General features: G+C 39.7%; 1 protein-coding gene across 11 annotated transcripts in view; it reads left to right on the top strand.

The window, feature by feature from the left end:
• The window catches only part of LOC140726788 (glutamate receptor 4), a 235,744-nt gene that overhangs the window by 196,903 nt on the left and 20,769 nt on the right, over positions 1–18,072 (top strand). For all 11 annotated transcript variants that reach the window (XR_012098730.1, XM_073043623.1, XM_073043613.1 and 8 more), the window contains 2 exons: positions 585–791; positions 7,378–7,751. Coding sequence is in view for 10 of the 11 variants with exons in the window: in XM_073043623.1 (XP_072899724.1) it covers positions 585–791; positions 7,378–7,751 (581 nt within the window). In the remaining variant the exon portion in view is untranslated. The remainder of the gene's footprint in view (positions 1–584; positions 792–7,377; positions 7,752–18,072) is intronic.

Below are 18,072 nucleotides of genomic sequence, written 5' to 3' on the forward strand. Positions count from 1 at the left end.
CACAAAGGAATCGCAACCACTTTGAAAGGTAAACGCGGACAAACCCAAGTCAGTCTCCAGTCTTTGAAATGGTTAATCTTGGCAATTCGGATTAAAAACTGTTTTGAATGGGATTGCAGGAAAACCCAAGTTTCTTACTGAAATAATTTGTCTACTCACTTGCCGTTTCTGCTGACAGTCCTAATTACCCACACTTAGGAATTTTATAAGTATCAAAATATCTAGAAGCAGAATATAGTTTAAATGCAAATACAGATGGCTGATATCACTCCTTGTCAGGAAAGTAGCGACACATCATCAATTCCCTCCACAGAGGAAGTATTATATAGCAGTTTTACACAGTGATTCTTGATAAAGTCTGCAGAGGTAAAACTTGCCTTCACTTTAAACTGAAGAGAAACCAAGGGAAATGCAATTTGTCTTTCATTGACTGATTTTAATCTTCAACATAAGCTGTGTAAACAATGCCTGGAATAAATAGTTTTATCAGATCTTCAGTGAAACGGTGTTTTTAAACTGACTAGATGAATTTATTAAACTTTATTGTTGTGTTTCATTAACTTAGTCTGTTCTTTTGTTATTAGGAGGGTCCATACGTTATGCTGAAGAAAAACCATGACACTCTGGAAGGAAATGACAAGTATGAGGGTTACTGTGTGGACCTAGCTTCAGAAATTGCAAAGCACATTGGAATAAAATATGAGCTGAAGATCGTTCCTGATGGGAAATATGGAGCAAGGGACCCCGATACTAAAATCTGGAATGGAATGGTGGGCGAACTTGTGTATGGGGTAAGTACCTGTTATACAGCAGCTGGTTAAAGGAAGCTACCTGTAACTGTCAGGACTTTCTTTGTGTGGGTGATTTTAATAAATAGTCCAATGCATTTATGCCAGCTGTAAACATCCACTGTTGTAAGCCTCTTTTCTCTTTCAAAAAGGATCTGAGGAACATGGACATTATGGTGCGCGCACTGGAATTGGTGTCCCTGTAACAGCTGTCTATACAGCTCACTTTAAAATCCAAACTAATGGGATTGTAGGTGCATGAATAGGGGTTTTCTGTGTACATAATTCAATATTAAACAAGGGCTGGACCATTATCTGCACACTTGTAACTTAAATTTACTGTCCTAATTTCCAATTTCATAGGAAGATGAAAAAATCTGGAAACAAAATCAGAGTTAGGTTTCAGATACATATTTCTGGAAGTGCTGAGGCAAGTTCAGTAATCCTGAGGCAACACGAAATTCTATAGATTTCATCAAAGATAGATCACACCCTCCAAACAATATAACCAAAGGATTCTCCTGTTTCTGTGCTGTTCAGTTGATAGCTTGTGGTTGGAATTAATAGTGTTGAATCAGAGATGCCTAAGTTTTATCGCAGAGGGCAAATCTGGAGGCAATGCAGAGTGAACTTAATTGTTCTTTCATTAATCGACACCAGCTGTGCTCTATCAGAGAGTTTGGGTATTCCTGTGCTGGGTGGGGACTACAGGAAGCATGCCTCTTCACTGCAGCCGGAGATGCTTGATTAGTTTTGTTTGAAACTCCATACCATTTCCTCACTGATCCATCTCTGCTCGTCAAGGAAGAGATGCTACAGAAACACACCCCAACACCGTAGCTAGAATGGTTACCCATTTGATTTGCTGATGCCACTTTTTATTTTAATACTATTTCAAAATGTATGTTGTGTAAATAACTGGAACTATGAATAAATTGTATAAAGCACCCATTCTGAATTTAGCACCAGTCTTTCAAATGCTAATATATCAAATATAATTTTTGTACGATGTACTTCATTGGAAACTTCATGGTGAACTGCAGCACGTGAGCATACACATGGCAGCTGAGGTATCATGTGCTTGTGGGTGGTCCTATGACTGTAGTTTTCAGTTTCAAAGGCAAGGTCAGTGCACAAGACTGATGTACAGAGTATCCATAGTTAGTACAGGAGTAATTAGCTTGCTCTGTATTATAGACAATGTGTTTCCTTTAGAAATGCATGTATGAAACATTCAACTTGTTATATCGAGAAGCTCCACTCTGCAATGGAACCAATTGCCCTGCTTTAACCTCTTGCTGAAAGCTGTCAAACTGAACACTATTCAAACAGTACACATTCTCTAATACCATCAAAGCAGTCAGACATGCCTTTGTAGTTGCTACTCAGATTTTGATGCAGGAAAGCTAATAGTACTTTTAAAAACATAGAAAACCTACGGCACAATACAGGCCCTTTGGCCCACAAAGCTGTGCCGAACCTGTCCTTACCTTAGAACTACCTAGGCTAACCCATAGTCCTCTATTTTTCAAAGCTCCATGTACCTATCCAGGAGTCTTTTAAAAGACCCTATCATTTCTGCCTCCACCGCCGTTGCCGACAGCCCATTCCACGCACTCACCACTCTCTGCATAACAAACTTACCCTTGACACCTCCTCTGTACCTACTTCAAGCACCTTAAAGCTGTGCCCTCTTGTGCTAGCCATTTCAGCCCTTGAAGAAAGCCTCTGACTGTCCACATGATCAATGCCTCTCATTATCTTATACACCTCTATCAGGTCACCTCTCGTCCTCCGTCGCTCCAAGGAGAAAAGGCCGAGTTCACTCAACCTATTCTCATAAGGCGTACTCCCCAATCCAGGCAACATCCTTGTAAATCTCCTCTGCACCTTTTCTATGGTTTCCACACCCTTCCTGTAGTGAAGCGACCAGAACTGAGCACAGTACTCCAAGTGGGGTCTGACCAGGGTCCTATATAGCTGCAACATTAACTTTTGGAGGTAATTTTGAAGAGTAATAGAGCACTATAGCACAGGAACAGGTCCTTCAGCGTGCCAAACTTTTATTCTGCCTAGTACCATCAACTTGCACCTGAACGATAACATCCATGTACTTATCCAAATTTCTCTTAAAAGCTGAAATCAAACTTGCATCCACTATTTCTGCTGGCAGCTTATTCCACATTCTCACCAGCCTCTAAGTGAAGACATTCCACCTCATGTTCCCCTTGAATATTTCATCTTTCATTCTTTACCTATGACCTCTAGTTCTAATCTCATCAAACCTTAGTGGAAAAAGTCCCCTTGCTTTTACCCAATCTATGCCATCATAATTTTGTATACCTCCATCAAATCTCACTCCCCTCCCTCACATTCTCCTATGCTCTGTAGGAATAAAGTCTTAAACTATTCACTCTTTCCCTTTAAGTCAGGTCTTCAAGTCCTGGCAACATTCTTGTAAATTTTCCCTGCACTCTTTCAATCTTTCCCCTGTAGGTAGGTGACCAAAACTGAACACAATACTCCAAATTTGGCCTCACCAGCATCACATACAATTTAAGCATAAACATCCCAACTCCTGTACTCAGTACCTGGATTTATGAAGAGCAATGAGCCAAAAGCTCTGTTTGTGAGCCCATTAAGTCTCTGGTGCCAGCACTTAAACTAACTGTCTTGTAACCACCCACCCCCCACTTGTCTTTGTTTATACTGTATGACTGTCTTTCAGACACTAATCAATTCACTTTTAAATTATATCAGTTTCTACCTCATTATCAAATCAGAGTTAACTCTCCCATGGTGTAATAGCCCTTAGTTCTTTGCATAACAGTTACAACAATCTGTGTAAAATTACCTAGCTTTCACTCTCTCCACCTCTCCACCCCCCCCCCCCCCCCGGCTGCTCCTGTTTAACACTGACCTCTCCTATGCTGGTAGCTAAAATGAATTTTGCTCCCCATAGACCCTCCTGCCATCCCCATTCTTCAATCCTCAACTTGATTTTTCCAATCCCAGGACTGTCTCACGTTATTGATCACTTCATTTTCATTCCTCTCCCCAAATTTCCATTCACTTTTTCATCATTTTCTTCCCAGCCTCCCCATTCCCATTCCTCTTCACCTGAAAAGTCCACGCCCACTCTTGGAGACTCAGGCGGAATCTAGTGGCAAGCAGCCTTGAATCAAGCACAGATCAGGAATCAGCCTAAGACTTTAAGTTCAAAGTACATTTATCATCATGGCCTGTATACGTTATACAGCCTTGAGATTTGTCTTCTTACAGACAGCCACCAAAGAAAGAAACCCGATAGAACCCATCGAAGCCAATGAAGACCATCAAACACCCAATGTGCAGAGAAAAAAACAAAGCGTGCAAATAATAAAAAGCATTCAGAACTGAAGTTCACAAAAGTGAGTCACGGATACGAAGCCAGACATCACTGCAGCCGATTCAGGAGCCCATTAGTTACAGGCCGCAGCCTCAGTTCAGCACCGTGTGCCCAGACTTAAGTGGCACTAAGGCAATGGTGAGATGCTTTGCACTTTGCCTAAGTCATCCTAATACCATGCATGATTTATCAACCGAGAGGATTTCAAATCTCTCTATCGACTCACATCAATTCAGCCCTGAGGAGATATAGCAGAGTGCCATCTGACCCCAGTTTGTTTCACTAAACAAATTGACAGCCTCTTCTCTTGAAACTAGGCTGGCTTAGCAGGCATTATCAATAATGCTGTACATCGTGATATGATTGCTACAAATGCAAATACAAAATTGCAAATACAGAACAAAAAGAAATCAAACAAAATAATAATTATAAATAAATAAGCAATTAATATCAAGACCTTGAAATACATTGGCAGCACCACAGTGGAAACAGCAAGCGGTTTCAAACTCCTGGGAGTGCACATCACACACAACCTCCCATTGTCCCAGAACTCATCCTAAACAATCAGAAAAGTTCATCAACCCCTCGACCTCTGAGTATGCTGAAGGAGAGCTGGACTTTGTACATCTATACTCGCATCATTCTACAGATGTACAGTAGAAAGCGTTCTAAAATGCTACATCAATGCTTGGTACAGAAACTGTACTTTGGCAGACAGGGAGGCTCTACAACAGGTAGTCAAAATTACCCAATGCACCACTGGCACCAGCCTATCCACCATCAATGACGTATATACAGAAGGGTGTCGGAAAAGAGCTAGTAACTTCATGAAGGATCCCACCCACCCTGTTCATAGACTGTTTGTCCCACTGCCATCAGGAAGGAGGCTACATAACATCCAAGCCAAGATCACCAGACTCAGAAACAGTTGCATTCCCCAAGTAGAAAGACTGATCAACACCTCCACCCACTACCTCCACCACTACTTTGTTATGTTCCATCAGTCACTTCATGTACAGCCTTGAGTCACTTTATGGACATACAATCAATCTATGTTTATAAGCTATCTTATGTATTTATGTTTATTATTATGTTCTTTATTTTTTGTTTTTTTTGTGCCTCATCAAATCTGGAGTAACAATGATTTTGTTCTCCTTTACACCTGTGTGCAGGATATAACATTAAACAATCTTGAATCTTAAAAGAGTCCTTGATAGTGAGTCCATCAGTTGTGGGAACAGTTCAATGCTGGGGTGAGTGAAGTTAAGTGAGGTTATCCCTTCTGGTTCAAGAGCCTGATGGTTGAGGGTTAATAATTGTTCCTGAACCTGGTGATGTGGATCCTTAGACTCTAGCACCTTCTTCTTGATTGCAGCAGTGAGAAGAGAGCATGGCCTGGATGGTGGGGGTCCTTGGTGATGGATGCTGCTTTCCTGTGACAGCACTACTTGTAGATGTGCTCATTAGTGTTGAGGACTTTACCCGTCATGGACTGGGCTGCACCCATTAATTTTTGTGGGCTTTTCCTTTCAAGGACATTGGTGTTTCTGTACCAGGCCATGATGTAACCAGTCAGTATTCTTTCCACCACACATCTGTAGAAATTTGTCAAAGTTTTAGGTGGCATGTCAAATTTTCACAATCTTCTAACAAAGTACAGTTGCTGCTCTGCTTTCTTCATAATGGTGCTTACATAATAACCCAGCACAAACCCTCAGAAATGATAAGGAATTTGAAGTTGCTGATTCTCTCCACCTCTGATCCCCCAATGAGGACTGGCTTATGGACCTCAGGTATCCCCCTCCTGCAGTCAATAATCAGCTCATTGAATTTGTTGACGTTGAGTGAGAGGTTATTGTTGTGGCTCCATTGAGCCAAGTTTTCAAACTCCCTCCTTTACGCTGATTCGTCACCACCTTTGAGTCAGCCAACAACAGTGGTGTCATCAGCAAACTTAAATATGTCATTGGAGCTGTGCTTAGCCTCATAGCCATAAGTATAAAGCGAGTAGAGCGGGGTGCTAAGCCCACAGCTTTGTGGTGCACCTGTGCTGATGATGATTGTGTTGTTGCCAATCCGAACTGACTAGAGCAAGTGAGAAAATCAAGGATCCAGTTGCACAAGAAAGTATTGAGACCTAGGTCTTGGAGCTTATTGATTAGTTTTGAGAGAATGATAGTATTGAATACAGATGTTACAGGGTTGGGTTAAGAGCCAATGAAATGGCATCTGCTGTGGCCTGACAAAGGGTCTCGGCCCGAAACGTCAACAGCGCTTCTCCCTATAGATGCTGCCTGGCCTGCTGTGTAGATCTGTTTTAACAGTAGGCAAATTGAAGTGAACCCAAGTCAGTCCTCATAGAGGAGTTGATATGTTTCATCACCAACCTCTCAAAGCACTTCATCACAGTGGACTTAAGTGCTACCGGACAATAGTCATTGAGGTAGGTTACCATGTTCTTCTTGGGCACTGGTATAATCGAAGCCTGCTTGAAGCAAGTTGGTACCTCAGAAGCCCATCATTCTGCCAGCTCACTAGTGTAGTTTTCAGTATGCTGCCCAAGTTCTTACTGGTCTACCAATAGGTCCCAGTCAGCTTAATAAATAAACATAAGATATACAGAAGTCCAGAGCAACGCACCCAAAATACTTGAGGAACTCAGCAGGTCAGGGAGCATCTATGAAAATGAATAAACAGGTGATGTTTCGAGCAAAGGCTCTTCGTTGACTATTATTCATCTGCATAGCCCTCACTGAGGACTGCTGAGTTCTTACCACATTTTCTGTGAGCTTAATAGATAATATAAAATGATACTCGTACTTTATCATCCAGAGGCATTTCCTGTCTTCCTTTTCGGGCTTTTAAACTGTGTTTACAAATATGAATTCACATGAGTCCCTTCAGATGCATCTGATAAAATGACTTCCTGAATAAACTCAAAAGGCGTAATAACTTTTTGAATTTACTTAAATTTAGCAATATTTAGTGAGTATGATGTGTGAGAATGATCATTGAAAGAGTCACTGTTATATGATGTACTTGATTTGGATTTAAATACTTACAGACATAATTTTTAAGAAAGCAGGATAAAGTAACTACATCATTGGATATTGCAGATAGTCTTTTCAGGTTGACTGTAACATCTACAACTTGTGTACTTCAACCTATGTGTTTAAAAAAGGATTTTGCCCTATTCCACAGAGAGCACAGATTGGTGTGGCACCACTGACCATTACTTTAGTACGAGAGGAGGTCATTGACTTTTCCAAGCCCTTTATGAGCCTGGGCATTTCCATCATGATCAAGAAGCCCCAGAAGTCCAAGCCGGGTGTCTTCTCCTTTCTCGATCCACTGGCATACGAAATTTGGATGTGCATCGTCTTTGCCTACATTGGAGTCAGCGTGGTACTATTCTTGGTCAGCCGGTTCAGCCCATACGAGTGGCACACGGAAGAACCCGAAGATGGACAAGATGAAGCATCGACTGATCAACCACCCAATGAGTTTGGCATTTTTAACAGTCTATGGTTTTCTCTGGGTGCCTTTATGCAGCAAGGATGCGATATTTCGCCAAGGTTGGTCATTTATCTATTAACTCTGTGCATTTTATGGTCAAGCCTGATGCCATGGTGCATATACATTACCTTTTTTACCCTCAATATAAGTATACCATTCCTCAAATTTATTTGAATGCTTCCACAAACGGTAAGATTCCAAGGAAAATTGCTGCATTTTTATAGATAAGTGAAGTGTGTGAATGACCTCTAAATTATCATTTACACATTTCTGTACGTAACTTATATACACCATGCGTAGACCGTAAAATGCATAAAGTTATGCTGATTTTGTCCCCTTGGAGGACTACCGTGTATTTGCTGCATACCTTATTTTACGGTCAATCGTCCAGGTGTATATAAAATTCCATTGTTTTTTGATCTGCACCCATTTCTGAAATGGAAAAATTTGAACCCTAATGACCAAAGTATTGTGTTGAATAACTTATCACTTCTCAGACAAAAGTGCTCATTTTGGACTAAATGTAAACATAGATCTCTAATATATGAAAAATTTTACATTTGCATAGACTTTCTGTCAACTTTTTCCATTCTGATTTTCTATAGTGATATTTATCATGGATAATGCCAATGTAAACTTATCTCATTGTAAGTACACATTCCTATTAATGGAGGCAGGAACTCAGTTTAACTTCCAGGGAGATCTACTAAATGTATTAATATATTTTTATGAAGAAAATTTACCCTTATCAATGTTATAAAATAATTTGGAACTGTAAATTGACTAACACATTATATCCTAGTAAAAAATGTACTGTCCCTTTATGTACAAAGAGCACCCAAAATGTAGATGGCTGAAGTTCTATATTAATATAGATATAGATAATGGCACAATTGTAAGTGGGTGTTCCAAAACTACTGGCAAGAGCCACAGAGTAATTATTTGGGAGAAATCTCGAACTTGGAGGTCTGATCAGTCAAAAAGGTTTTCATTTCCATAACAGCATTCTGTTCTAAATAACAAGCTTTAGTTTCCTTCAGCTTAGCTGGCAGGACTCTAATCAACAATGGGAATTAATGTGTTATGGATGTTGCTTTGACCATGGGTAGACGACATAAGATGCGCATTGATTAGAATAAAATGAAAGTCTTGCATATGCTGGAACTGTACAGTAAAAGTTGAGGCAGAAGAAACTACAGTTGCTTGAAGCTAGAGCAAAAAGTAAGTTGCTGGGGGAACACAAGACCTATCAAAAGATGTTGCTTGACCCAGTGAGTTCCTCCACCAGTTTGTTTTTTTTTGGGGGCAGAATACAAATAAATAATACAATCCTCCCTAGTTTAAAGCAGGATTCCATTGTTAACCGTTTGTATCTCAGATAGTTCACAAGTCAGACGAACAATGGAACACCCCTCAAATCCTCTTGCTATGAAGTCCATCTCCTGCACTTGCCTGCTTACTTTGTATCTCCCCCTTTCCTAATTCACTGCCTTTCAGATGGTAACTGTCTCCCTATTATCTGAAGTGGACATTTATCTACATTATACTTTATAATCTTTCATCAGAACTGATTAGGAATGGGCTGTGGACCAAATTCCGAAGCAGCAGAAGATGCCTGCAGCCCTGCAGCATCTGGTAATCCCAGCGCCCTGGTCTACGAGAGGCTCCTTCATATATATGGGCTCTACCTAAATTGGCATTTATACTTTGAAGGTACCTGTACTGGGAAAAAATATTTAGCAGGTCAGGTGGCATCTGTAAGGATAAACATAAAATTCACATTTCAAATCAATAAAATGGAGCAGGAACAGGTCGCTTGGCCTTTGAGCTGTTTACCATTTAATATGCATGAGCTGATCGTCCACATTCAATACCCTGCTCCTGCTTTCTCCCCATATCCCTCGTTCTCTTTAACCACAAGAACTGGATCAAACTGCTTCCTGTATATGTTTAATAATTTGTTCTCAACCCCTTTTCTGTGGTAAAGAATTCCAGAGGAGTGAAGAAATTTCTCATCTTGATGTTAATATACTCTGGCTACAACCTGTGGTTCTAGAACATCCTTCCTGTAAGCAGTCTATCCTGTCCCATCAGGATTTTCACAGCTTTCAATGAGTTGCTTTGCAGTCGTGTAAATTCCAGTGAAGATAACCTCAAGGTGTCTTCATACATCAGTCCTGCCATCCCAGGAATCAGTCTAGTTACATTCTTCATAGTAAGAATGTCTTTCCTCAGATAGGTAGACCAAGATGCATGCAATTTTCAGTGTGATCTTACCAAGACCGCCACACCCCTCAAATCCTCTTGCAATGAAGTCTACTTGCTGTACTTGGCATGGTTTACTTTGAACCTTCCCCTTTCCTAATTCACTGGCTTTCAGATAGTAATCTGCCTCCCTGTTTATGTATCCAAAGTGGAAAATTTTACATTTGTCTGCATTATACTGTATGACGTTTCATCAGAACTCAGTAGGAATGGGCTACAGGAGAAATGGGACCAGTTAATTCTAGGAAGGTTGTTAGGTTTGTAAGAATACACAAGATAAAATATCCAGAGATCCGTGTGGAGCTTCATTGTTTCTCATCTGCATAAATGTCCTAGATTCAAGAAAGCACATTTGTAGCTGTACCAAGCCGGAAAGGCAACAGAGATAATCAAGCAATTACAATTACACACAGGTAATTTTCACAATTGGGCAGCTTAGAATAAATGATAATAGAAATCAAGTGGATCTTCCACATTAAAAGGAAACGTATAAAAGGCAGCACAGGGACACAGCTATTAGAGTTGATGCCTCATAGCTTCATCAACCCAGGGTCACCCCTGAGTTTGCATGTTCTCCCTATGTCTGCATAGGCATCCACTAGGTGCTCTAATCTTCTCTCACGTTTCAAAATAAGTGGTTTGGTACATTAATTGCTGCAAGTGTTTAGATGAGTGGTGGAAACTGCAGGGGAGAATGTGGGATAATAAAATGGATTAGATAAAATGAGTGTAAATGACGCTTGATTATCAGCATGGGCCCATTTTAGTATTGTATCCCTCTATAACTCTGAGTATTGTGTAAATAACTAGACCATATTTGAAAGAGATCTTGCAGGATAATAGAATCAATTCTGCTAATACCTAAATTTTGCAGGGCAGGAATCAATAAAAACTAACAGCATACAGAATATTATACAGTATATGCCAGAGCTGATCGCTGCTTGGATTAGCCTTCATCTTGAAGACTGCATTCATATGTGATTACTAAGTCCATTCCCCAGGAACAGTCCAGCAGATGTCCAGCATTAGAGAACTTGCAAATAATGAAAAAGAAAGGGAAAGTGATGGGTGAAATGAGATTAATCACAAGTTCTGATTTCATGTTAAATAGTAGCTGCGTTTACAGAAAGATAGAAGGCAAAGAGTGATTAATACCTGGAATAGTTTTGCCCTTCCTGCTATGGTGGCAAAATCCCAGGGTTATCACAATGAAATTGCATGCTGCAGCAGTGACTCATCATTCTCAGGGGAAGAATAAGCTAAATCACCTCTTATATCATTTTACTTTGGTGATGCATCAGTGCCATCATTTAGAAAAAGATAAAATAAATTAATTTGCTTAAACTGCAGGTGCCATTTGATAATTTAAGATTGTATTTGTTTTTAATGAAAAGCAATGATACAGCATTTTGCACTGTTTTGAACAGAGGCAAGGTTGGGCAGATAATTGCTGGGAGGTAAATGCTATACATTGCAACACTGCCTCATCATAATACCGCACCACGTGCATCAGGGTTGGGGTGCATTTAATTAATGCACAGGCTAGAGTGATGAATGATCAATCCTTTGATGTGTTCAAACAGCAGTTCAGTTATTGTTGCATTTGGCTGACTCCATCAAGAAAGACCATGAAGTGACTGCCAAAATCTTTGCTGCACAATGTACAAGCTTGCAATTAACACTTCTGTTAACATGCACATCACTGGTGATCAGAAAGCATAAGGATTACGGGCGGGTCCATGGCAACGAGAGAGTGGTGGCACATTTTCATTAACCATTTTTTATTAAGCTTTTGAAGAGGACCTTTTGTAAAACATAAATCCCATCTGCCTGTTATTCTCCTGCTCCTCACCAGTGAGCTTATGTGGTTGACGATAAGTCAAACTCTGACTAGTTCTGTACAGATTTATGTTAGTGATGCAGTAATATGAATGGATGAAATTAATTTACTGCCTTGTGAATCTCGTAATGACAGATCAGCAATGTTACCTCATTTCCATGAAAGCACCTCACCTCTGAGACGGTAGATCACAGAATTTTAACTTGTACACAAGGCTGACACCCAATCCAGCATTATCCTGTGAGAGAATAACACCTTAACAGGAGTGCTGTCTTTTGGATAACATGTCAAACTGGGATCTGTCAGCCCTTCCAGTGGGTTGTAAACTCTCATCACATCTCTCAGGGAAGACCAGGAAGGATTTCCCAAGTTCACTGGCCAAACTTTGTGTCTTAGTCAGTGATCTTTTGTAGAAACTTGACAAGTGCAAATTGATTTATGCATCACCAGTTTACTTCAGAAGAAGCTAAGAAATGAAGGGGCTATATAAATAAGCAAGTTCTTATGCTCTCTACCTTTTTTTGTGATTCTTATGAAAAGTAACTAAATTTGAAATGCAGCATACAAGTTCTCAGAGCAAGACTTCTAATAAATAGGACTGAAGACAAGAACTATGAAAATACTTCAACAGGTCAAGCGGCACCTGTCGTAAGAGAAAATCTGTTAATGCTTCAGCTCAATGAACATTTATTCTAACCGGAATGAGTTAGTTATAAATTTGCTTTAAGATGCAAAGAAACAAAATCAAGGAATGTTGGTGATTGATGGATAAAACTAAAATCAACAGAGGGACTACATGACTTAACAGTAACACTGCAAGGTGAAAGAGGGCTGTGAATGGAAAATCAAGCAAACAAAAAAAAAACACAGGAGGAGGTGTAAGTGGACCAATAATTATCTAAAAATATCTGGAAGTTATAAATATTATTCTGGAAATCTGTAATTGAAACGTTGACCTTACAGTCAGGATTACTCCGAGTTACATGCTCGTGAGGGATAGGAGGATAGGATAAGTGCACCTGTGGCTAACGAGGATGATCTGATGAATGAAAGGATTAACATATGAGGAGTGTTTGATGGCTTTTCTTTGAAAATTGCAAGAGTTTAGAAGGTTGGTGGGGGGGGGGGGAATCTCAATGAAACCAACTAAATATTGAAAGGTCTAGAGTAAATATGGAGAGAATGCTTCCAATTATGGGACAGCCACAGAATAGAAGAAACACCCCTTTAGAACAGTGATGAGGAGTGATTTAGATAGATACTTAAGTCTGCAAAGAATAGAAGGATACAGACCTAGTGCAGGCAAATGAGATTAGTGTAGATAAGCAGACAAGGTTGGCCAGGTTGTGATGGGTTGAAGAGCCTCTTTCTATGCTGTACAATAACTTTATTTGAAATTGCTGTGATCGATGTTGATTCTGGAAGGCTGTGATTGCCTCATCAGAAGATGAGGTGTTGTTCTTGGAGCTGTACGTATAAGACAGCAGGAGTACTGTGTGCAGTTCTAATCATCATGGTATACAAAGCCTGTGATTGCACTAGAGACATTGCAAGCAAGATTTATTGGGTTATAGCCAGGATACAGAAATGTCATTGCAAGGAGAGACCAGCAATGCTGGAGATGTTTTCTTTGGAACAAAAGAAATGCTAGAAAATTTAATCATGATTTATAGAATTATGAGGTCATAATGGAAAGTTAACTGAAAGGATTCATTTTCTTTTGCAAAAAAAGTAGTAACTGGAAGGTGTTGACTTAATTTGTAGAAGGATTAGAGCAGAACTAAAGAAAAAGTATTTTCATTTAACTTGCAGTCCTGGTAAGGAGATGTTAGAGGTAGAAATCCTCACCATCTTTAAAAAGTACCTGGTGGAACATTTGAAGAGCTGAGTCTGTGAACAAGGAACTGGAAGATGATTAACCAAACCAGCATCTTTGGTTGGCATGTATATAATGTACCAAAGAGCCTCCTCCTGTGCTGGTCTGGTTACCTACCCGACCTCAGAATTAGAAGTGACTAAATTATGCAGTTTTCAGATCTGAATGAGCTATTAGTAATCAAACATAACACATTAGTTTTCATAAATACAGATTTTGTTTTTCAAAGGACCTTTGTTAAGTGTAAAACATTCCATTTTCAATCCTATTCAGAAAAAGGTGGGACCACTGTTTATTGTTTTTATATTATTTGTCTGCGTGATAAATGTTTTTATTTTTAACTACATTAAGAACATTTTGAGTTTTTTTTGAATAATGGTATGTGTAACTTTTTTTTGGAATACAAAATAGTAGTGAAGTTTATACATTTAACCCCAATTCTAGAACTTTTCTAAACCAGATTGTTGAAGTTATTTTGAAACTTATAGTCAATGGCATAGGTTGAAAATATCCCCTAGACCATTACAAAACATAGTTTAATAGCACACCATAAACACAAAGGATTCTGCAGATGCTGGAAATTCTGAGCAACACACACAAAATGCTGGAGGAACTCAGCAAGTCAGGCAATATCTATGGAAAGGAATAAACAGTCAACGTTTCAGGTCAAGATACTTCATCAGAACTGATGCCCCAATTTTTTTCAATAAATTCTCTGTTTTTAACAAACTATGATAAAATAAAATATATTTCAAAGTTAATTAAATCAAGTTTGCAGTGATTTGTGTAATTAGCAACTTCTAAAATGTGAACATAACTTTATATAAGATAAAGCAACAAAGACAAAAATGTGTGCCATTCAGAATTATATGTCACAATCAGTTACTTACTTGTTTATTAATCAAAGCACAAAGCTGTGTATGTGGCTGCCAGCCCAGGCTCCCATTATAGAGCATGCAGCTGCAAGACATCTTTGTATTAGTCTCCATTGAATACACATCTGTGCTCCGTTAGAGGCGGATCTCTGACAAAATTCAGTCTATCACATGATTAAGCTCAATTGCTAAGGCATTCATAACCTTGGCATCTGAAAAGAAGAGGCATTATTTTAATTTGGTATCTGATTTGTAAACCAATTTACAAAACCATTGAAGAATTAACTGTGTTTGTTGGAATAGCTTCTAAACATTCAGTTTTAATTTGTAATGTTCTAATTTAAACCATTTCCTGCCTCTTGGAAAATTTCCGCAGTTTAGAAAGTAAGGCATAAATTCCAGGTCAGTTATTCAGAATGCAAAATGGGAGCCAACCAGCTGCAAGCATATAATGCCATCTCATATAGCTTGAGAGCTTCTATTTATTTTTTAAAATACAGGTATAAAATTCAGATTTTGCTTCTGGGTTATCATCTCCATGCTTTTTGGTTAAAAGTAATGCTACTCATGACATGGGCCCAATCCCAAATAGCACTTAGCCTGCCAATCTACTCATGGTATGTGATGCTTAGTACAGCTGACTCACTCCACTGACCAAGTTCCAATTACCTGTTCCAATACCTGCCGAGATGCCTCAGAGCCAGATTTTGTCTGATGCTAAACACCTTGTGATGAATTGCCAGAGTAAAGGAGCCGTGTGAAAGCTTCCTATGGAAGGATGAAGAACGTGAATTATGTAATTTAAAACACAGCAAGGCAAAACATACATGGTAAACGGTAGGGCATTGAGGAATGCAGTAGAACAGAGTGATCTAGGAATAATGGTGGAATCTCATGTGGATAGGGTGGTGAAGAAAGCTTTTGGTATGCTGGCCTTTATAAATCAGAGCACTGAGTATAGGAGTTGGGATGTAATGTTAAAATTGTACAAGGCACTGGTGAGGCCAAATTTGGAGAATTGTGTACAGTTCTGGTCACCGAATTATAGGAAAGATGTCAACAAAATAGGGAGAGTACAGAGAAGATTTACTAGAATGTTACCCGGGTTTCAGCACCTAAGTTACAGGGGAAGGTTGAATAAATTAGGTCTTTATTCTTTGGAGTGTAGAAGGTTGAGGGGGGGACTTGATAGAAGTATTTAAAATTATGAGGGGCTAGATAGAGTTGATGTGGATAGGCTTTTTCCATTGAGAGTAGGGGAGATTCAAACAAGTGGACATGAGTTGAGAGTTAAGGGGCAAAAGTTTAGGGGGTAACACGAAGGGGAACTTCTTTACTCAGAGAGTGGTAGCTGTGTGGAACGAGCTTCCAGTAGAAGTGGTAGAGAAAGGTTCAATATTGTCATTTAAATAAAATTAGATAGGTATATGGACAGCAAAGGAATGGAGGGTTATGGGCTGAGTGCAGGTCAGTGGAATTAGGTTGAGAGTAAGCGTTCGGCACGGACTAGAAGGGCCGAGATGGCCTATTTCCGTGCTGTAATTGCTATATGGTTATATGGTTATAAAACACAAAAATAAGAAGTGAGCTCAAAAATTTACCTAAGAAATTAAATTGCTTAAGTATTTTAATGTAAAAATTGATTTTCCCCACAATATATTATAATGATGGTTTCCAAATAAATTTTTATCACTTCAACATCAATCAGGTTTACACATCAAAGATTGTACAGTTTGACGTCAGTTTTCACCTAATTTTCCTTTCAGAGCACAGGTGTAAATCTGGATCGCATTGGCCTGGTGTTGCCTGTTGCCTGTTGGTCACCTTGGGAAAAGGAAAAGGAAAGAGAGGGCATATAATATAGCAAAAATAGTGGAAAGTTAGAAGATTGAGAAATGTTTAAAGACCAACAGAAGGCAACTAAAATAGTCATAAGGAAGGAGAGAAAAGATGAAATATGAAAGTAGGCTAGTCAATAAATAAGAGGAGATACAGAAAGTTTTTTCAGATATATAAAGGGTGAAAGAGAAGCGAGAGTAGATATTGGACCACTGGAAAATGATGCCGGAGAGGTAGTATAGTGGACAAATAAATGATAGACAAACTTAATAAGTATTTTGCATCAGCCTTCACAGTGAAGACACTAGAAGTATGCCAGAAATTCAAGAGTGTCAGGAGGCAGAAGTGAGGAGGCCAAGACATTGAGTATATTTAAAACAGAGGTTCATAGGTTCTTGATTAGTCAGGGTGTCAAAGGTCACATGGAGAAGGCAGGAGAATGGGATTGAGAGGGATAATGAAATCAGCCATGATGGAATGGCCAAACAGACACGATGGGCCAAATGGCCTAATTCTGCTCCTATGTCTATGGTCTTATGGACAACATGGTTAAATCAGCATTGCACTAAGCTAGAATACCTGTCAGGTAAATAAATTACTTGACTTATTTTTAAATCCTTCCCCTGAACCCCTAACTCCCACTCATTTCTAGAGCATCTGGATAGTAAAAATACCTATGTTAGACTATAATTTATTTATTTAGCTCCGCCTTCAATACCATAATTCCAAGCAAACTCATCTCCAGTCTCACAGACCTGGGACTCAACAGTATCCTTTGCAACTGGATCCTTGACTTTCTGATCAACAGACCGCAATCAGTAGGAATAGGTAGCAACGTCTCCACCACCATTTTTCTCAGCACTGGCACCCCCCAAGGTTGCCTCCTCCATCCCCAACTCTACTCTCTGTACACTCATGACTGCATGGTTCAATTCTGCTCCAACGCCATCTACAAATTTGCAGTTACCACTGCAGTCGGCTGTACATCACACAATGATGAGTCAGAGTGCAGGAAGGAGGTAGCGAGCCTAGTGACTGGTGTCATGACAACAACCTTTGCCTCTATGTCAGCAAAACGAAATAGCCAGTCATTGATTTCAGGAAGGGAGGCAGTGCATGTGCTTCTGTTCACAATCACTGGTGCTGAGGTTGAGAGATTTAAGAATTTCAATTCTCTAGAACTGAACACCACCAATAGCCTGTCCTGGTCCAACCACGTTGATGCCATGTCCATCACCAGCACCTCTGCTTCCTCAGGAGACTAAAGAAATTGTCCTGTCCCTTTATGATCCTCATCCAATTTTTATCAATGAACCATAGAAAGCATCCTGTCTGAAAGCGTCAGGTTTAGTATGGCAACCTACAACCACAAAGATCTACAGTGAGTTCTGAACACAGCTCAGAGCGCCACAGAAATCAGCCTTCTCTCCATGGACTCTGTCTGCACCTCTCAGTGCATAATCATAGATCCCATCCATCTTAGATATTCTCTCTTCCCCCTCCCCATCCAAATCATGCAGAAGACACAGAAGTCTGAAAGCTCACACCACCAGGCTCAAGAGCAGCTTCTATCTTGCTGTTTCCCGAGTACTGAGTTGTTCCCTGGTATGGCACGATGCAATCTTGGCCTCACAATCTAACCCATAGTGACCTTTCTCCTTTCTGTCTATCTGCACTGCACTTTC

The sequence above is a fragment of the Hemitrygon akajei genome, chromosome 4 (genome assembly GCF_048418815.1).
Source record: "Hemitrygon akajei chromosome 4, sHemAka1.3, whole genome shotgun sequence".
NCBI lineage: Eukaryota > Metazoa > Chordata > Chondrichthyes > Myliobatiformes > Dasyatidae > Hemitrygon > Hemitrygon akajei.